This window comes from Rhinatrema bivittatum, chromosome 3, assembly GCF_901001135.1.
Source record: "Rhinatrema bivittatum chromosome 3, aRhiBiv1.1, whole genome shotgun sequence".
Lineage (NCBI taxonomy): Eukaryota > Metazoa > Chordata > Amphibia > Gymnophiona > Rhinatrematidae > Rhinatrema > Rhinatrema bivittatum.
Genome location: NC_042617.1, coordinates 538,446,441 through 538,468,433, shown reverse-complemented (window position 1 = coordinate 538,468,433; position 21,993 = coordinate 538,446,441). Strand labels below are relative to the sequence as shown.

At 41.1% G+C, this 21,993-nt stretch overlaps 1 protein-coding gene across 1 annotated transcript in view; it reads left to right on the top strand.

Annotated features, from left to right (window-relative positions):
- Positions 1–21,700, top strand: part of GNPNAT1 (glucosamine-phosphate N-acetyltransferase 1) — a 30,776-nt gene extending 9,076 nt beyond the window's left edge. Inside the window, 6 exon segments of the mRNA XM_029596377.1 lie at positions 9,621–9,809; positions 14,523–14,585; positions 16,086–16,213; positions 18,441–18,471; positions 18,474–18,501; positions 21,381–21,700. Of these exon segments, the coding sequence (XP_029452237.1) occupies positions 9,650–9,809; positions 14,523–14,585; positions 16,086–16,213; positions 18,441–18,471; positions 18,474–18,501; positions 21,381–21,528 (558 nt within the window). The 5' untranslated portion in view covers positions 9,621–9,649 and the 3' untranslated portion in view covers positions 21,529–21,700.
- The last annotated feature ends 293 nt before the right edge of the window (positions 21,701–21,993 follow it).

Here is a 21,993-nt window from a genome sequence, read left to right as displayed (position 1 = left end):
CGTTTTCGTTCTTTTCAGTATTATTTTGACTTGACATATCTATATACATGATTGCAGTCAGGATATCGTTAGATTTTCACTGCATTTGTTTGTTATTAGGTAACCCCTCCCGGCATTCACGTCAGTTTCATAACCCCACCCCTATGTTATTAGGTAACCCCTCCCGGCATTCACGTCAGTTTCATAACCCCACCCCTATGTTAATTAACACATTTTTGGCGCCAAATTTACCTTTAAATGGCGTCTTTTTCGGCATCTCCACATTTCACTATTCACTGCGAGGAGACGAACCGTGTTGTTGTATATACGAGAGGTAAGTCATTCATCACTTCATAATTATGAAGTTCTTGCAAGCGCGAATCTTTGTGCACACAACTCAGATTTCTCACGTAAACTATTCACTTTGTTTCTGACCTGTCACGCTATATATAGATTACTTTCATCCCGCTTTTGCACCACAAGAGGAGTGGTGAATAGATATATATTTTTTATTATGTGTCACAACAGGTGTTTCGCAATTGAGCACTTTTTTACTTTTTTAGTTTTGACATAGTGACAGCAATATATTTTTTATACAAGCAGTCTGGTTAAACAGATAAAAGTGGTGTAATGCCCTATATCATATATTTTTGTTCTATGAATGATTCATATCTGCATTCACATTATTCACCATTTACCTTCTGATTTTTATATGTTTTATTGCCCTGGTTTGGAGCACAGTAGAGCTAATTGCATAATTTATTTTAGGTTTTTTTTCTGATATACGCTATGTACTAGTGGGGTTAGTTCTCGTTTTTTTTCAGTACTATTAATGGGATCCTTTGTTTTTCCTGTATTAATAATTGGAACCTTTTTGCATTCATATCAATTCATTTAATTACACTGCCTTGGTTTTTTGTGCTAAAATCCGCTTCTAAATGGCGGTGTTTTTGCCTTTGCAATAAGAGGAGATGAGTTGTGTCGGTACATAGACAATAAGTAATGCTGGCTGAATATTCTAACACAAATCGTTTCACAACTAATATGTAGGATTGTTCAATTCCTTTCCACTTTGACCATGAATTGTAGTGCACTCATATTATTTTTCAAATGACAATCAATTAATTTTTTATTTATACTTCTCAACTTGAGATCACGTTCTAAATAGTATTGATTTAGTTCGCTGTTTTGGCACAATATATAAGTTTTTTGTTGTAGACCTCTTGATTCAAGCACTAGTTTCTACACATGTAGATCTGTTCAGTTTTGACACAATTAGAGAAATATATTATTCATAAAAATTCTTTTCATTCAAAACATATGAAGAAAATTTGAAAAGGTTTTTTGTTTCGAAGAACACAATACATATTTGTTTAGTTTCGACATACACAAAATATAATAATAAAAAATATAATATTAAAAATTCTTTTCATCTAAAATACATGAATACAATTTGAGTAAAAAATGAATAGATTGATTGATTGACACATGTTGTGATCGATATCAAACAATGATGATACTCAACGATAGAGTTTCTAAAAGAAGGGGATATTCACTTCATTAATGGATGTGGAGGTATGTCCTCCTATTTAGTATTATTGATACAATATATAGCTGACCTTGATCTATTCATTGTTTTAAATAGATGTATGTATACATTTGATCTTATCCGGACCATCACCAGAACACTGTTCTTTGATTAATGAGGTACTATCCTTTCATGCTGCATTTTGCTCTAGTTGTGTTGATTTTATTATTATTTTATCATTTTATTATTTTTTCATGTTGTTATTCCATTGTCACTGTAAGCTATTTATTATTTATTTATTTATTTTTTATGTTTTCTGAAGATTTGATTTTTATGTTTGTGAGTTTTTTAATTATTTATGTTTTTAATATTTGTTTTTAATGGTATTTATGATTTATTAAACACTTTTATATGTTTGTTTGTAGCCCCTGAGGCAGCCACCATAGGTGGCAAAACTCGGCCAGAGTCGGGCATTTGTACATGATATTTTACGTCTCCTTGATTAAAGATTGAGAGACTCTTTTGTGGCATCCACCATTTTGTTATTTTTTTCCAGTGAGGACATGTGCTGCAGCATTTTGCAGTAATTGTAGGGGTTTCAGTGTGGATTTTGGGAGTCCAATGAATAATGCGTTGCAGTAATCGATACATGAGAATATGAGTGATTGAAGAGCAGTTCTAAAATCATGAGGATACAGTAAGGGTTTGAGATGTTTGAGTATGTGAAGTTTTTGGAAACCTTCCCTTGTTTTTGTAGCTATGCATGTTTTGAGGTTCAGTTCATTGTCAATCCAAATACCTAGGTCTCTTACTGTGTTCTTCAGTTGGATATTGATGTTGTCAATTGTGATGTGGGTTATTTGTGATAATTTTTCTAGATTGTTTCTTTTTATCAGGATACATTCTGTCTTGTTCATGTTTAGGCATAATTTTAGTTGGTTTAGAAATTTTTTGATTGAGTTGAGATGTTTTTTTGTGAGGCAGATTGCATCTTCAATTGAAGAGGTTATTGGGATTAACAGTTGAATATCGTCGGCGTATAGAAAGAAGGTGATACCTAGGTTAGAAATGAAATGACAGAGGGGAAGAAGGTATATATTAAAAAGGGTGGCTGAGAGGGCAGATCCTTGGGGAACCCCTGTTTTTAAGGGGCATGGGTCGGAAGAGATGTTATTGAAGGTGACTTTGAAACATCTGTCATTTAAAAAAGAGGTGAACCATTTGAGTGTGACTCCGGTAAGTCCAATGTTGGCGAGACTGGAAATTAGTCTACTGTGGTCTACTGTGTCAAAAGCAGCAGATAAATCTAGTAGTATTAATAGATGACTTATTGAATTTATGATTATTTAATTATATAATTATGATTATTTGAATTTATGTATTGCAAAATCAGAAAAAAATCCCCCCCCCCAAAAAAAAACCCAAAACAAAAAAGTGCTCGAAAAAGCAGTTTATAAAAAAATAAAAAACAACCGCTAATCAAAATAAAAAATACATCACTGCCATCATTGCTGCTCCTTTCTTTCTCTCCAGTGTGCAACTCAGATACAAAATTACTTTTCCCGATTCTTAAACACCCATAACTGAATGTGTTCCATATCACTTGTCGCTGATGGAAAACGTGGTTAGGAGCAAGGAGGACTGGCTCTAATCTTTATGATCCTACCGAGTACTTGTGACCTGGATTGGTCCCAGAGACAGGTTAGGGGCCTTGATGGACCTTTGGTCTGACCCAATATATCATTTAAGTTTTTATACTGATACAAATTCTCAGACTCTAATCTGTATGTTTGTACACACGGATGGGAATAGGGGGTTTCTGATTAGCTGTGCATTCTTTGTCAGCTTCCGAGTGTGTGGTTCCTGAGATCCTCTCTTCCTGGTAGTATGCGTGCACTTTATTTACACGATGTTGACTTTAGCTAACTGGTGAGCTGCAGGCTGTTAATGTTAGCTATGCACCTCTATGTAATTATGGGGAGTAATTTTTATGGGACTTGTTTTTTTTGTTTGAGTTACACAAAAAAGTGATGGTATTTGCTTTAAGTTCTTATAAGACATAACATACTGGTTTACACCCCACACTTAAGACCAAAAAGACTGTAGCACTGTACTGTAGTGTACTAAAAAATCAGGAGGCAGTGGAACATCTTTTTGATCAGCTCCAACCCCCGCTCCCATTGCCAGTTTCTTAACTTGGTTTACAGTCAGTGCCATCCTTCTCATAAATCATAATCAATCCCAGACCAACCGATAAAATGCTTGATGCTAGAAAAGCAATTTTCTCCTTTACCACTATGGTAAAGGAGAAAATGTCCAAAACAGGATTATTAATAGAAGCATCGGTACTAAGGAACTATTCTGTTCTGTATGGAACAAGAGAGAAGATCATCAAGTACCAGGAGATGTAAGCAGACGGAGCACATGTGGCCTAAAGATACAGAAAAAGTCCTAACGGGTCAATTTAAAAAAAAAAAAAAAAAAAAAGGTGCACAGGGAAAACGGGGGTTACGCGCATGGCTGGGCCTTGTGCGCACTGCGTGCATTTTAGAAGGGGCCTGGTTGCGTGCGTAACCCCCATTACGCGCAGCAAATTTTAACTCCAGCCCCAGAGATTGTGTAAAGTCAATCCATGAATCAAGGGCTCAGGAGAAATTTAAAAAATATGGTCTTCTGAGGTGTCTCCTCCTTAGTATCGTTGTGACACTTAAATTTACTGCTTGCGGTGTTGAAAAATAAATGTGTATTGCCTTAATTAAAAAAAAAAAATCTCCTGGACATGCAATTTAGATGCCCATAGTAAAGGGCGCTTAGCAATGGGCGTCTTCGGCAACCTCAGCAAAATCGGCCAGAAGAAGCGGGAGAAAAATGGACGCTCGAATTGAGCGTTTGTTGCAATTGCGGGCGCCCGATGCACTTCAGCAGTAAGAAGAACATAAGAACATGCCAAACTGGGTCAGACCAAGGGTCCATCAAGCCCAGCATCCTGTTTCCAACAGTGGCCAATCCAGGCCATAAGAACCTGGCAAGTACCCAAAAACTAAGTCTATCCCGTGCTACTGATGCTAATAATAGCAGTGGCTATTCTCTAAGTCAACTTAATTAATAGCAGGTAATGGACTTCTCGTCCAAGGACTTATCCAATCCTTTTTAAACACAGCTATACTAACTGCACTAACCACATCCTCTGGCAACAAATTCCAGAGTTTAATTGTGTGTTGAGTGAAAAAGAACTTTCTCCGATTAGTTTTAAATGTGTCACATGCTAACTTCAAGGAGTGCCCCCTAGTCTTTCTATTTTCCGAAAGAGTAAATAACTGATTCACATTAACCCGTTCTAGACCTCTCATGATTTTAAACACCTCTATCATATCCCCCCCTCAGCCATCTCTTCTCCAAGCTGAAAAGTCCTAACCTCTTTAGTCTTTCCTCATAGGGGAGCTGTCCCATTCCCTTTATCATCTTGTACCTTCTCCATTGCAACTATATCTTTTTTGAGATGCGGCGACCAGAATTGTACACGGTATTCAAGGTGCGGTCTCACCATGGAACGATACAGAGGCATTATGACATTTTCCATTTTTGTTCACCATTCCCTTTCTAATAATTCCCAATATTCTGTTTGCTTTTTTGACTGCTGCAGCACACTGAACCGACGATTTCAATGTGTTATCCACTATGATGCCTAGATCTTTCTTGGGTGGTAGCTCCTAATATGGAACCTAACATTGTGTAACTATGGCATGGGTTATTTTTCCCTATATGCATCACCTTGCATTTATCCACATTAAATTTCATCTGTCATTTGGATGCCCAATTTTCCAGTCTCAGAAGGTTTTCCTGCAATTTATCACAATCTGCAAATTTGATTACCTCGCTCGTCATATTTCTTTCCAGATTCATTTATAAATATATATATATATATATATATATATATATATATATATATATATATATATATATATATATATATTGAAAAGTACTGGTCCCAATATATTTCCCTGAGGCACTCCACTGCCCACTCCCTTCCACTGAGAAAATTGTCCATTTAATCCTACTGTTTGTTTCCTGTCTTTTAGCCGGTTTGTAATCCATGAAAGGACATTGCCACCTATCCCATGACTTTTTACTTTTCCTAGAAGCCTCTCATGAGGAACTTTGTCAAATGCCTTCTGAAAATCCAAGTACACTACATCTAGCAGTTCACCTTTATCACTTGTTTATTAACTCCTTCAAAAAAGTGAAGCAGATTTATGAGGCAAGACTTGCCTTGGGTAAAGCCATGCTGACTTTGTTCCATTAACCCATGTCTTTCTATATGTTCTGTGATTTTGATATTTAGAACACTTTCCACTATTTTTCCTGGCACTGAGGTCAGGCTAACTGGTCTGTAGTTTCCCGGATCACTCCTGAAGCCCTTTTTAAATATTGGGGTTACATTAGCCACCCTCCAGTCTTCAGGTACAATGGATGATTTTAATGATAGGTTACAAATTTTTACTAATAGGTCTGAAATTTAATTTTTTAGTTCCTTCAGAACCCTGGGGTGTATACCATCCGGTCTAGGTGATTTACTACTCTTCAGTTTGTCAATCAGGCCTACCACGTCTTCTAGGTTCACCGTGATTTGGTTCAGTCCATCTGAATCATCACTCATGAAAACCTTCTCTGATACGGGTATCTCCCCAGCACAATTCTCCCCTGGCATGTCTTTTTTTTTTTTTTTAAGCAGTCTCTCATTTAAACACTGCATCGGGCGCCTAGGAGATGTTGCTGTGTGCAAGTTAGGAAAACGGGCGCTCAACACGATAGCTCGTTTTCAATGCGTGTCGTATTGCATCAGTCCCTCTGTGCAAGACAAACCCAATATAAATCCTGAACCTCTAGTTCCATAAATAAATATATCCTTTGTATCCACATCACACCCACAACCTTCTCTAACAATGAAGGCAAAGCAGGATATTTTCCCCTACACCTCACCATACAAAAAAATTCTGGTATTATCTAAGTAACAGAAACAGACTTCTTCCTCTACCAGGCAATTATGAAATACATAATCCTGCCAAAAAAAAAACCCCCACTTGGGACATAGGTGGTAAACCTACCAGACCGCAGCAGGATTCCAAAAGTAATACCCCAATTATGAAAAGGCAGCACTGCAAATATTATACTAGGCCTAGAACACGCCTATTAGGAAAACAAAGGAAGCTGGGCCTGCCCTGGATCCTTTCTCAGGAATTAACAAGCTAGCAGAATCCCTCACCTCAGTCACACACAGAAGCCACAGAGACCATTATCAAATACAAAGTAAGGCCCAGACAAAAATAAGAATCTCCAAGAAGCCAGACACCGCATGCAGTGCAATACCGGAAAAACAGAAACAGAAACCTTTCCTCCTGTTCTGAGCAATAAAAACAAAGTCCGAGGAGATTCCCATTCCCAAAGCTAACATATTCCAATCGCTAAACAGAAATAAAATGGTTTTTTCCTACTTCTGTTGTCTGGACATTATGGGCCTTAATATAGTACGCGCCTCCTGCAAGAACAGCAGGAAGTCGGCCAGCCCTGCATCACATCCCTGCGACAAGAGGCTCAGTAAGCCCAACATAACACTGTGTGGCTCAAAAGCCATGATCCACCCCTTCTCCCCCCTGGATTACCACATGTTTGGGTAGGAGGGGGCAGCAGCCCAGGGGGAGGAGGGCTAGATCAAGGCTTTTGAGCCAAAAGCCTCTATCCAGTCTCTGCCCCCATTCATCCAAGCCTTGATCTGGTAACCCATTCTCCCTTGGCCATCATCTGCTCCCCCAGCCCCATCAGCTCCTTCCTTCATTTCCTCCTTCCCTAGCTCCATCAGTGCCCAATTAATTTCTTTTCCTCTCCCTTCCCATCAGTTTTTCTTCTCCCCAGCTCTTTCAATTTCTCTTCTCCCTGTTCCCTCCCCAGGTTTTTCCCCCCCTTATCTTACTGCTGCCGCCACCTGCCACCTGTTGCTGCTTCCATACTACTCCCTCTGTTGGCCGGCGCTGATGTCCCTGCGCTTTTCTCAGTCTGACTGTCTGACCTGCCAGCGAGCATGCGGCACCTCTGTTTGTTTGGGCTGGTCTCGCTTATCGTGAGATCTGCCTTCAGGACATGCTGCCGGCACAGACCGAGAGTTTGCAGCAGGAACAGCAGCGTGGGTTCTTGCTGCTCCTCTCTGGGTCCAGGGCATTCCCAGATGGAGCTGCAAAAAAATTGGACAGGCCAGGGCCTGGGTGGCCCACACTATTCCAAGGCCTGTGCTAAAAATAATTTTTATAGCTGTGCACTGCATATTGCTATTCACAACAGTTATACTAATCCTATCCAATAACAAGGATTTTTAACTTCAGAAAACAGTTTTGGCCATGTTTGAACTGTTTGGATTCCAGGTGGAAAAAATTATAGAGATAAGTCCATCCCTTGTATGATTTAAACTGATACAACCAGTTTGGTAACATTTTTGTCACAGGAAAAGTGCAAAGTTGAGTATACTTGTCATATAGATGTGATCCCTAAAATTGTTTCTTTAAAGTTTAGTGGTGGAAGCAAGGGAAGGCATCTTATGGAAAGGGAAAAGACAGAAGCGATTTTCTTTTTAAATCTGTAATAAAAGGTAAACGTATTATGCAGTGCTAGGGGGGAAAAAAGGGGAATTTTTTGCCATGAGAATTATCTGAAGTTTTGTGGGTTGGAGTCCATATCAAGAGATAGAAAGCCAATGCAATGAGCAAGCAGGACTGATACACCCAGAAGTCCATCTCTTGCTAAAGTAAATGTTTGCTTTTTTTTTTCTCCCAGAGAAAGTGTGACAGTAATCAATAAGGGCTCAGTTTTCAAAGGGCTTAGCCTTCTAACTTTAGGAGTTGGATGGTTAAATCAATCTAGTTGAAAACAGAGCCAGGCTGAGCACCTTATTTCACAAGACCCCTAAATCAGGGCTTCCCAAACTTTTAGCCAATGTGACCCCATTTTAGCACTTGAAAATTCACACGACCCCAGAGGACAACCAAACCTAATTAGTGAGGGTGTCGTTCGCCTCCAACAGTCCCTCTGCTCACCATTCCTGCACTCCAACTGATCCCCTCTTACATCCCCCAGTTCCTCTTCCCTTCCCAGCCTATCCTCTCGCTCACCCACTCCAGCTTTTTACATCCTCCCCACTGAACCTCTCTCACCTCCAAGCCATTTTTGTAACCCCAATTGATCATCTGTCATCCCCTTCCTGTCTTTTCTCACATACCCCCCCCCCAGTTGATACTCTCACCCCTAGCTCTTCTCTTGCATCTCCTCTCACCTTCCACAGCCCATCCCTCTCCCACTGATCCAACCCTCAAACCCTTCCTGTATCTGATCCCTCCCTTCAAACAGCCCCCATTCAAGCAGCAACATTTTCCTTTGGGCCTCATGCGACAACTAGTGGGAAGAGAGGGCAGGCTGATGACAGGGGCAACATTTTTCTCTTAGGTAAGCTCAGTGATGATGGGAGAGGATAGAGAAGAAGTGACAATCTGCACAGACCTGTGCGCACTCTGCCCACTCTTCACCAATGGCTGGTCCAATGCCTGATGTTGAACTGCAACTGGCAGCAGCATTAGTAATGAAAGTCAGCACAGGATCTGTGAGCCAGTAAAAGTTCACAAGCCCTGCAGTGGCCCCAGTCCCTCCTCACACATGGCTTCCTGTTAAAGTGGAAACTCAAGCGAGGGCAGGACCATTGCAGGACCCGAGAGTGCCTGCTATCTCAAAGAGCTCATGCTGATTTCCACTACTTCTGCTGCTGGTGATGTCTGGAGAGGACTGCTCTTTGAGGCATTTGTGACCCCGGCTGGAGGTTTTGTGATCCCATTTGGGGTCCCGAGCCACAGTTTGGGAAGCTCTGCCCTAAATCCCGACAGCCAAAAAAGTGGGTGGGTCAGGGGAGAAACGTTAGGCGCCTCCATATAGGAAAATTGAATAGCAGGCCTAAATCTTAGTTGAAAAGTATGGCCTCTAAATTTAGCTGAAAGTTTACCTAGCCCTTTTGAAAATTGATCCCTTAGCACTTGGCTATTACAGGATACTAAAGACAGAACCCTTTTATTTTTCTCAGGAATTTTGTTTGGATTTGAAATCTTGTGTATGATCATAATGTCCGACGACACGCCACTGTTTGACCCCCGACTTCTGCAGGACCTTGACTGGAGCCAGAACACCGTTCTCTTTTCCCCGGCCCTGTCCCCTGGGAATGCAGGAGATGGCCTCATTATGAGGCCCTTGTGCACAGCTGACTGGAGTAGAGGTAACTTCATCGGTTACTGCACATAGTACCTTGCAGTTTGCACAGGATATAGCCTGCATTGAAACAACTTCCCTTTCTTTTTCCAATTTTGTATAGTGCTGTTTTATTTTGTAGAAATGGGAGGGAATGAATAAAAGGTGTATTTCATGCTGAATATTTTTCATAGACGTTTTTGTGTCATGTTCTGCTTCCAAAGACATGCATTGCACCACTGTTTCTCAAGCCAATCTTGGAATACCCTTTAGCTATTTTGGCTTTTAGGATATCCACAATGAATATGCATGAGTTAGATTTGCATGCATAACCTCCATTGCATGGAAATCTAGCTCATCATGACTATTCATTGTTAATATTTGGAAAACCAGACTGGTTAGGGTGTATTCCAGGACCATTTTGAGAAACGCTGCATTCTGGAGCTTGAACTGAAGTAAAAGTATTTTGGATAGAAGTACTTCATGTAAACAGGTAAATGTGAAGCAAGTGAATAGCAAATCAAAAGAACAAAGGACCTCACATTTATCATATTAAACACTAATTTTTTGTATATTCCTACGAATGTTGAATCAAGGAGGAAAAAGACCTCAGATTCTTCTGCTCATTCTACAGAGAACAAAAAAAAACCTCCAACCACCAAATTTCTAAATTTTATTTCTCAATAATCTATTTTTTCTTTTTATTAATTTGTAAAATTTTTTTTAAAAAAGATTAGATTCACTGGTTAATAACTCAAGCTGTAATCCCATCAGTTAGAAATCATAGTGTATGTCTCTTATGAATGAAATGTCCACTACATGTTTTTGGCACGATAAGGAATTTTCACTTATCTGACTGGAAACATTGCACAGAGAACCATCTACATGCGGTGGTACTTCTTAACAATCCAAACTGGACATTCTTAGACAAGTTAGATGAAACCCGAAGGGAACAATTTTTTCATTCACCAAGCCAACGTTTCGCCATGTGGCAGTATCAAGGCATAACTATGTAGACAAAATATAGCGACATCAGGGATTTAACATTTTGAAACAGCTTCATAAACAATGCAAATTTGAACCCCCAAAATACCTTTTTTAAGAAAAGTTCCAACATCCGTCTATTTCTCTGCTGCGGAGAACTGCTAATGGCGATTTTATTAAACGCCGGCGCATGCACTGCCTGTTTATATACAAGCTCCACCAACAGGAGCAGATAACCTGAGCTATAAAGATTAATACCAAATGTTTCAAATGCATAAATAGTCAAAATTGAAGAGCCCGTGGTATCCCATTGAATAGAATTCAAACATAAATTTTGGGATCTACGATGTAGTGTTCTGGAGAGAGTCACGTTTAACATCAGGGGCGGTGACAGATGAAGAGACTTTTACAGCAAGAATCACGTTGGAAATACAAGTTGCAAAGTTTCGGTCCTCTTGGTTTAAACTCAGAAATTGATTGGTTTCCATTTTTTTGAATACACCTTTTCAATTGAAAATAACATGGTCTACAACAGATCTACTTTTACATATTGACTTTCCATATATTGTTTGCACAAATTTACATCAGGGGCGATGTTAGAGTAAAGAGATTTATACAGCAGGATTTTTGCTAGATATATAAATCGCAAAAGCTTAGTAATTCATTGGTTTCCACTTTTTCATGTTTCTCAGTTTTTCCAAATGATAGGAAAAAGGGTTGATAGCACATTTATTGATGCACACTGACTATGCATTTGAAACATTCGGTATTAATCTTTGTAGCTCAGATTGTCTGCTCCTGTTGGTGAAGCTTGTATATTTATCAACGCCACAACAAAAAAGTGCTACTTCAAATTTCATGTCCTCAAAAAAAAACCTGAAACCCCTCCTTCATCTAAATGATTTCCGTACAGTCCTTCAGGCTACCATCTTCTCTAAAATCGACTACTGCAACACACTACTCCTAGGCCTCCCCACCTCCACCATCAAACCACTCCAAATGTTGCAGAATGCCGCAGCCAGAATCTTAACCAACGCCTGCAAAGCAGACCACATTACCCCTGTCCTCAAAGAACTCCACTGGCCTCCAATAGCCTTCTGTATCCTCCATAAAAAACAATCTCTCACTTATTCACAAAACCCTTCATAACTGTAATATACCCTGGCTAGGTGACTCCCTCCGCCTCTACACCTCCAATCGACCCTTGAGAGCAGCTTACAAAGGAACCCTAATTACACCCTCACCCAAAACCACCCACCTCAAATCCCCGAAAGAACGAGCCCTTTTGATTGCAGGACCCACTCTCTGAAACTCAATGCCCCCTGACCTCTGTCTAGAACCTTGCTTCCAGAAATTTAAAAAAAAACTTAAGATCTGGCTCTTTAAACAGGCCTTTCCGCAATAGCACCCCTCCCTCCTCTACCTCCTTTTTATCCCTCCTCTGCCAACAAGATGCCCTACTCTATTCCCCCCTCCTCCAATTTCCGTCACTACCGTCCCCATAAAATATGCTACAATGTAATTGTCCTGTTTCATATAACCTTACTTCAATGTACTTAACCTTTGTCACATAACGTTGCACATTATAATTCCCTTTTACTCCCCCTGTTACCCACCTCCATTACTCCTATATAGTATTTCCCTTGTATATCACTTGTATTTCCCTTATATATTTACTGCTCCATCCCACTTTTATACTACCTTAATATATCCCCTATAATCAAAATGTTTTGTTGACTTCCACCCATCCTGTTCCATGTATTGCGTTATTGTTTCTTGTAAACCGATATGATGTATCTACGAATACTGGTATATAAAAACTGTTAAATTTAAAAAAAAAAAAAAAAAAAAAAAAAAAATATATATATATATATATATATAAATAGACAGCGCATGCGCTGGCGTTTTTTAACAAAATCGCCATTAGCGGTTCTCCGCAGCAGAGAAATAGAAGGATGTTGGAACTTTTCTTAAAAGTATTTTGGGGGTTCAAATTTGCATTGTTTATGAAGCTGTTTCAAAATGTTAAATCCCTGATGTCGCTATATTTTGTCTACATAGTTTGCCTTGATACAGCCACACGGCGAAACGTTGGCTTGGTGAATGAAAAAATTGTTCCCTTCGGGTTTCATCTAACTTGTCTAAGAATGTCCAGTTTGGATCGTTAAGAAGTACTACCACATGTAGATGGTTCTCTGTGCAATGTTTCCAGTCAGATAAGTGAAAATTCCTTATCGTGCGAAAAACATGTAGTGGACATTTCATTCATAAGAGACATACGCTATGGGGCAGATTTTAATATCTACGCCCAATTTTATAACATGCGCGCGCAGCCGCGTGCATGTTATAAAATCCGGGGTTGGCACGCGCAAGGGGGTGCACACTTGTACACCTTGCGCGCACCAAGCCCTAGGGGAGCCCTGATGGCTTTCCCTGTCCCTCCGAGGCCGCTCCGAAATGGGAGCGGCCTCGGAGGGAACTTTCCTTCTGCCCCCCCCCCACCCAGCCCTACTTAAACTCCCCCCATACCTTTTGTTTTGCAAGTTGCGCCTGCCTCTGGGTAGGTGTAGGTTGTGCGCGCCGGCCAACTGCCGGCGTGCGATCCCCCAGCCTAGAGGCCCTACGGAGGCCTCTGGCCACCCCTGCCCCGGACCGCCCACTCCCTGCCCCTTTTTTCAAGCCCTGGGACATATGCGCGTCCCGGGGCTTGCGCACGTCACCGGGCCTCTGCAAAATAGGCTTGGCACGCATAGGGCTTTTAAAATCTGCCCCTATGATTTCTAATTGATGGGATTACAGCTGGAGTTATTAACCAGTGAATCTACTCTTTTATAATTAAAAAAAAAAAAAAAGAAATTTTACAAATTAATAAAAAGAAAATAATAGATTATTGAGAAATAAAATTCTGAAATGTGGTGGTTGGAGGTTTTTTTTAAGACCAATGATTGACATTATCCTCTAAAATGCTTTAATGTTCTCTGTAGAATGAGCAAGAGCTTCTGAGGTCTCTTTCCTCCTTGATTCAACATTCGTAGGAATATACAAAAAATTAGTTTTTAATATGATGTATGTGAGGTCCTTTGTTCTTCTGATTTGCTAGAAGTAGCTCAGTCCAGAAATCAATAAAGGTCTATGGTGTTTTGCAGTATCTGTGTCAGAATGGGGGGACCCACAGGGACCACGGGGTGATCAAAATCTGGCCCATCTGCAGAATCGCTGCAGGAGATTCAGGACTGGGTCGAGCAAGAGGAGAGCCACAGCATGTCAGCCATGCCCACCTCCGCAGCTCGGGGTTTGATTGCTGCTTTGAACCACATGGGATTCTGTACAGTTGTGGGGTTCAAATCAGCAGTTGGGCCAAGTGGCAGAGAAAGGGGGGGGGGGGGGGCATGACCTAAGGCGCCACTGTTTGCCTCCGGTTGCCGATCACCATGGGAGGAGGGGGAAGGGGGATCATTAAGGAGAGAGAAAAACGAAGGGAGTGGGGAAGGGGTGCCAAGCTTGGTTGGCTTGGGCTGCCCCTTATTGCCGCCACCCCCCCAAAAAAAATGTTCTGCTGACCCTTTCTTGCAATGTGATGTAAGTTGGGCAGACTGGACGAGCCTTATAGTTCTCCTCTGCCAGCGTCTGTAGCTGGAACATCTCCTTTTAGCGCGTCATGCGTTTGTGCCTTAGCCCCACACGGGCACTTCTGAAGACCTGTTTGCTTCTTTTCATTCTGCATAGAATTAATATTTGCTTTATTTTTATAAAACAGGGTTTTTCAAAGTGCTCAGTCAGTTGACTGATGTCGGAGATGTTACTGTAGAGCAATTTGTCAGTGAGTACCTTTTTTTTTTTTTTTTTAATTGTATGGTTTTTTCATGTATGTATGCAATATTGTATAAGATGTTTGGATTTAACCAAAGGCAATATGCAAACTAGTGTTACTCAAGTGAGAAGTATGACTTTTTAAATCAGTTATATGTTAATTTGTAGTGTGTGATTGGTGGCAGGGGGAAGCTGGGAGTAGTCTCCCTTCCTTCACTGGTTCTCCAGAGCTTTGTTAAGTTGCTATTGAAAAAGATCCAGGAAAGAGACTTGGAAATATGTATCTGGGTTGTTTTTTTTCTGGGTCTTTAATTTTTTTTTTTTTTTTTTTAAAGGTTTAAATATTGGCAAATGTTTAATATTAATTTAGTACTAAAGCAAATTAAAGTAGCCAAACTGGCAAGCTGTGAGTATGGTTGACACATTACGATTTGTACAGCCAAGCATCCTGTTTAGGAAAATATTGCATATTCTGCACACGCCATAGAAATTTACACACATACATTAGAAAATAGCACAGGCAGATGGAATCATTGTGAACGTAAGGTGGCTCACGGTATATTTATTTCAAAGTAAGCTTAAATGATTTACCCACTAAACATACTGTCAGTCACTGTGAGTTAAGTTTACAGCCTTTCCATTCTCGTTGGCGTTTTACTCTATTGCAGGAGTAGGCAATTCCGGTCCTGGAGTGCTACAAACAGGTCTGGTTTTCAAGATATTCCCAATGAGTATGCATGAGGATTATTTGCATGCACTGTTTCATTGAATGCAAATCTATCTTCTCTCTATTCATTGGTAATGTCCTGTTTCTGGCACTCCAGGACTGGAGTTGCCTACCCTGCTGTATTTTATAAATGGATACAGTTTATCCTTGTTTGTTTGTCTCATGCACATCTGAGCTCCCCTGCGGCCCCTATCTCTTACACTTTTTTTTCTTTTGTAAGCTCATGTCCCTACGTTTCACTCCCTCATCACATGGTCTCACTCCCCAGTTAATTTCACTTTTTGTCTGTTCTTCCATTACTACTTCTCCCTTCTCGTTCTCTCTGTGCTGCCCCCGGTCCAATCTCCTCTCCATTCGTCCTGTCCTTGATTTGTCTTTACCCTTTAGTCTTTCTCCCCAACATCTATTTTTTTTTTTTTTTAGTTTCTTCTCTTTAAACCTCCCCCCCTACCCACCTCCATCCCTAAAACCTCAGGCCCAGACTGCAGTGGGAATCTTTGCCAGCCCAGGTCTGGAGAGACTTCACTGGGACGATCCTACAGTGCTGTTCTTTGTGTGGGAGGGCCTGCCCCAGTAGCAGCAGCAGCCTTTCCCCCCCCCTTCCTTGGGATCTTGGGCAGCCACTGCCAGATACTTGGACCCTGCCAGCGCTGTGCCCTGAGCCAGAGGGCCTGTCCCTTTTGTTAGGTGGGTGGGAGATGGTCTGTGAACCAGCAGAGGAGGGGATGCGTTTAAGTTTTGGAAATGCTTGTTACATTTTCATTTTTCATAATTTTTCCACAGAGAAATTTGACCACATGAAGAAAACGGGGGATTACTATATTACTGTCGTAGAAGACACCTATCTTGGACAGATTGTTGCTACAGCCACGCTTATCATAGAACATAAATTTATTCGTGCGTGTTCAAAGGTATTTTTTATTTATTTATTTATTTATTTATTTTTGCAATATGGACTAGAATAGTAAGAGGTCTTGTCAATGTGCTGTATTTTAAAGCACTTTTTCAACCAGTGAACTCAAGCTGGTTATTTTGTAATCTCTACTGGGTATAGGGCATAAAGATATGCCTGCATCCTTAGACACCAAAAAACTCCTGTTTAATGAGCATCATCTTTCTGTATAATTTAAATAGTTTTCCAGCTGTCTTTTAACTCCCTTCTGGGCCTGTGGGGTAATGAGGGTAATGTAGGAGAAGCGAACTGCTCAAGAAGCAGGAAGTTCCCTGACAGATTCCTTAGGAGCTGACTGTTCCTGCTGTGTGTGAAGCCCTATAATTGGAGAAACTAATATTTCTGTAACCCTTTTCTCTGAAGTGGCATATTCTCCAAGGGCACACACAAATAATTTGTCTTTGGGGCTGTCTTCACTGTTACCTTTTCCCCCAAGGTGTGAGTCCTTTCTCTGGAGCAAGCTGATGCTTCTGGTCCAGATGGTGACATGTTTTTCTCAAAACATGTGTGAGATTCTCTTTGTGGTCTGTGATGTAGTGCTGAAGGGACAAATTCACAGGACACAGAACTGGGTGTTCAGATATTTTACTGGTTCTGTAAAAATTAACTCCAAATACCAAACAGTGGTGTTATCAATTCCAAACACTTTATTTTGTACACTGTATAACACACAATACCCTGCTATACACAGAATGTTAAAACATACATTAAAACCCTCAAACCCACGATCTCAACACCCAACTTAGGACCTAGTTTTGACGACACCATTCACCTTCTTCAGGGGACACCCAATTAAAACCATGTCAACCCCCATGTCTTTGTATAAATACAACTTCCACAATATCTGCAAAACATATAGAACACAACATAAAACACAAACAATACACAATATCATACATACATTAAATTATTACATTGTATTTGCATAATGCACATCATACAAAAACAGCTATTTTCATATAAATTGTTCATCAAGAGCACTCAATGTGTCTAAACAAATATTTATAATCATTTTACATAATTATACCCTACTTATAATTCAATATTATAAAATACTCACTGCAGTGCTGAACTACATCATACGCATCAATAATTGTAGTGCTTACCTATATTCCACGGCCACAGATGATTTTTACATGTATGCTACTCTCCACACTCTCAATCCATTAACGGACGCCAGTGCATACATGTTTATTTTCAACACGTGTGTTTGAAGGTAGAAGACCAAGATGAAGTAACAAGTATGAAGAACTGTATATTGTTTGCATATAATTTGTAGTTTAGGCCAAGTCCTGCTAAGAGCTTACACAATGGGGTCAAATAGATATTAAAAAGTGTCACCAAAAGAGCAGAGCCTTGGGGAACGCCCGTAGAAATCTGATATCCTATTGAGGTATTGTTGGCAATTCTGACTTGTTGGATTTAGTTGGAAAGGTAGGAGGTAAACCAAGATAATACAGTGCCTCCCAACCCGCCCTCGATTGAAAAATCATAATCTGGTGGATAATAGCATCAAAAGTCACGGTAATGTCCAACAGCACCAGAATGTATTTTAGTGCTATTATCAAACCTACAATGAACTGTATCAGTGCTTGAAAGAAGCAAGGTTTCAGTGCTCGTCAATTGCTGCAATACTGCGGTCTTGATTTATCTTCAAGAGAAAAGGCAAGGATGAGATGGGACAGTAGCAGAGGGCCTATCCCCTATTTCTTCAGTAATGGACAGAGTCTGACTTCAGGGAGGTTGGCAATATTCCCTCAGACAGGGTCATGTTATCAGTATTGGCCATTAAAGGGCCATTGTCTTCTCTGATCATCTTAAATAAAGCTATAGAACAAGGGTAAAGCAGGCATTCAGAATTATTCATTTTACCAGCGATTTAAATCATTTCAAGAGATGTGCCAACAGAGAGAGAGAGTCCCACTTACTTGGTCCTTGCTGAGTCTCTCAAAACATGTTCAACTAGATCTCCAGGGAGTTTGTTAGCCTTAGGAGAAAAACAAGTTCCTAATATGCAGGAAAGCTCGGGGAATTTAAAGCTAATGCTCATCTTATTTTGTAAGTTTTCTGACAGCCATATTTTCATGTTTTCAGATATGCTAGAATTCTGCTTCATTGTTTAATGTGGCTAAACTTGCATTGCATGTTTCTGTGCTAAACTAAGTACTTTCTCAATATTCCCACAGAGAGGAAGGATAGAAGAAGTGGTGGTTAGTGATAATGTAGAGGGAAGCAACTTGGCAAATTGTAAGTATCTTTTTGTTTTAAAAAAATAAATTGTGATTTGAAGGCTTAGAAACTCAGTTGTTGTGTGTTTTGAGTTACCAAGCAGCACACGCTTTATCTGCTTCGTAGAAGGTCACATTTTAAGATTGCTCTGACGCCCAAACAAAAGAATACCATGTGAAAATCCTTGAACATGGTCCAGTGTAACATTACATACAGATATATCTTTTTTTTCTATCATAAAGTAGAACTGGAGTTGCTTCAGTTTAAAAGCCATGGTCCGTACATCTCTAATTAGCATGGACTTGCTAATTAGAGATGTAGATTTTAAAGCAGTAATAATAGATTTAAAGTTGATGACAGCTACTACAAACAACCCCTCAACCCCCACAGTTAAGAGAGGACTGCCCTGTGACTGGCAGCCTAGATTTGCTCAGCTTCCTGGGTAGAACCAGGACCATTGCTGGCTAAAATGGCACCCCTGCCAAGGGAAGAGAGTGCCAAAAGCAACCCTTTTGGGCTTGTGCACTTGTAGGCTCAAACAGGTGATGGTGCATCCTTCACCTCTCCTAGTTTGATGCTCATTGTGGTCATCCTTGCCGTGCCCTTCCAGCAGCCCTGGGTCGAAAAGTTACTTAATGCACAAATAACCTACAGATTCAAGGCTTGGAGTGTAGCTGTTTAGTAGATGTCGATACACAATAGGATAACCTATGGCTGCTGATGTCTTTCAGTTATTGCAGGAAATCAACATATTCTTTTGTTTTTTGACCATACAGTAATCAAGTGTATAAAGAATGAACTTAGCTAGTAAAGGGGCCGATGCAGCACATGCTGTCGGACACGGGTTAAATAGGCGCTAATCCACCCCTAATGCAATAGGGGGATTAGCGCCTATTTAACGCGTGTCTGATATGGAGTGAATGAGTTAGCGCTCATCACATGCAAATGCACGTGAATGAGCCTATTACTCATTCACTCCAAATGCAAAAAGATAAATGTATGTCTCGGACGCACATTTATCGCTCAGATATTAACGCCTGCCTGAAGCAGGCGTTAATAGCTGAGTGCATTGAAAAGTACAGAAAAGCAGAAAAAACTGCTTTTCTGTACTTTTTTTTTAAAGTAAAAAAACCCAAAAAGCTCCACAGACCGAGTTATGAAGATAGACAACGGTAAACTTGGCCTCGGTTTTCATAACCGGCCATCTGCCAGTAATGAAAATGGCCGCTGATAAACTCTGCCAGTTTTTCATTACTGGCAGACAGGCAGGTTATGAAAACCGAGGCCGAGTTTACCGGCGTCAGTCTTCATAACCAGCAGCTGCGGTGAGTTGCATTAGGAAGGAGGCGCTAAGGTCACACAAGCGACCCTAGCACCTCCTTCCTAGCGTGACCCCCCTAATTTACATATTGCATGGCGCCCCCCCCCCTTGTGGGCGCTGACTTTTCAGCGCCCGCTTTCCACGAAGATTATTGCATTGGCCCCAAAGTCAGGAAATGGAAGTTGGATGTTAGAGGCACAGGCAGCCCGACAGGCTCATTTTTAATCTGTTCCACAGTAAAGGAAACTTTTTTGTTTGTTTTCAGTAGCACCATGATTTGAAACTGGATATTTGCATTTCAAGAAACTGACTTGAAACATTCTGAAACAAACTCTAGACCAGTGTTTCTCAAACTAGTTCCGCTATCCCTAGCCAATCTGTTTCAGGATCTCCACAATAAATATGCATAAGAGAGATTTATGTGCATTGCCTTCATTGTACACAGATCTATCTCGTGCATATTCATTGTGGAGATCCTGAAAACTAGACTTACAAGGGAATACAGCAATGAACACAAGTAGTTGGATCGATGTAAAACAGGACCTGTTTTACATCGATCCAACTACTTGTGTTCATTGCTGTCAGCCATCTTGGATCAATTACCGGTTTGTTTTCTTGGACCATCCCTTTTACAAGGGAATACTCCAAGACTGGCTTGAGAAACGCTGCCCTAGAATGTATAAAATCTGTACTCAGGTAATTCAAGAGTCCCCAAACTTGGTCTAGAACGCAGTCAGGTTTCAGGATTGTCACAGTGAATGTGCATGAGATCTGTTTATAGCGCATACAAATAGATGACCTGCACGTTCACTTTAGCAGTCCTGAAATCCAAACAGGATTAAGACCTGCAAGGACAGAGTTTTTTGGGGACCCCCTCTAAAACATAATGGGGCGGATTTTAAGAGCCCTGCTTGCCGGTGAGCCTATTTTACATAGGCCTACCGGCGCGCACAGAGCCCCGGGACTCGCGTAAGTCCCGGGGTTTTCGGAGGGGGGCGTGTCGGGGGGCGGGACCGAGCGCAGCGGCATTTTCGGGGTGTCGGGAGCGTTCCGGGGGCGGGCTCGGGGGCGTGGCTACGGCCCGGGGCGTCCGGGGGCATGGCCGCGCCCTCCGGACCCGACCCCAGGTCGCGTCCCGGCGCCTTAGCGGCCCGCTGGCGCACGGGGATTTACTTCTCCCTCCGGGAGGCGTAAATCCCCCGACAAAGGTAAGGATGGGGTTTAGACAGGGCCGGGCGGGTGGGTTAGGTAGAGGAAGGGAGGGGAAGGTGAGGGGAGGGCGTTAGAGGATTCCCTCCGAGGCCGCTCCGATTGAGGCCGCTCCGATTTCGGAGCGGCCTCAGAGGGAATGGGGGTAGGCTGCGCGGCTCGGCGCGCGCCGGCTATACAGAATTGATCGCCTTGCGCGCCCCGATCCCGGATTTTAGCGGATACGCGCGGCTACGCGCGTATCTACTAAAATCCAGCGTACTTTTGTTTGCGCCTGGAGCGCCAACAAAAGTACGCCTATTCGCGGTATTTGAAAATCTACCCCAATGCATTGATGTGTTTTTCTTTTTTTTTTTCTTTCTTCTAGATTAGTTTCGACTCTTACATTGCTCAGTAAGAAACTGGACTGTTATAAAATTACCCTAGAGTGTACGCCGCAAAACGTGGCTTTTTATGAAAAGTTTGGTTACTCCCCTTCAGAAGAGACCTACATGCAGAAGCGGTTCTGTGACTAAGAACGCCAGGGTACTTTTACAAGATCATTGGTAGAGGAGTGTTTACTGCAGTCTTCTTTGAACTTTCCTCAACAACTTTTTTTGCTGTAACCCTAAAATCTCTCTGTAAATGCTGGACTTCTTCAAATCAACAAAAAAAAAAAAAAAAAAGGTCAAATGAAAATTTTAAATACAGCTTTAGGAAATGAACTTGGTAAGAGGGAAAAGCTGGATAAAAATTGAAGTTTCTCACTTTAATCAGATTATTGTAGAGAAGAATTTTTTTTTTTTTTTTAATCAAACATATATTTTTTATCTCGGAGTTTCTCTTGCATTGTATTTTTGTAAACTTTTGTTTCCTTTCTTGGTGGTTTGAAAGAGCAGGTAACAGAGTAGCGCTTCTGATATACCGTATGTTCCTCTCTGCCTGCAATGAAAGCAAGAAATAAATTGCCTTGAAAGATTTCCTGCTCTTTGCACGGGCGC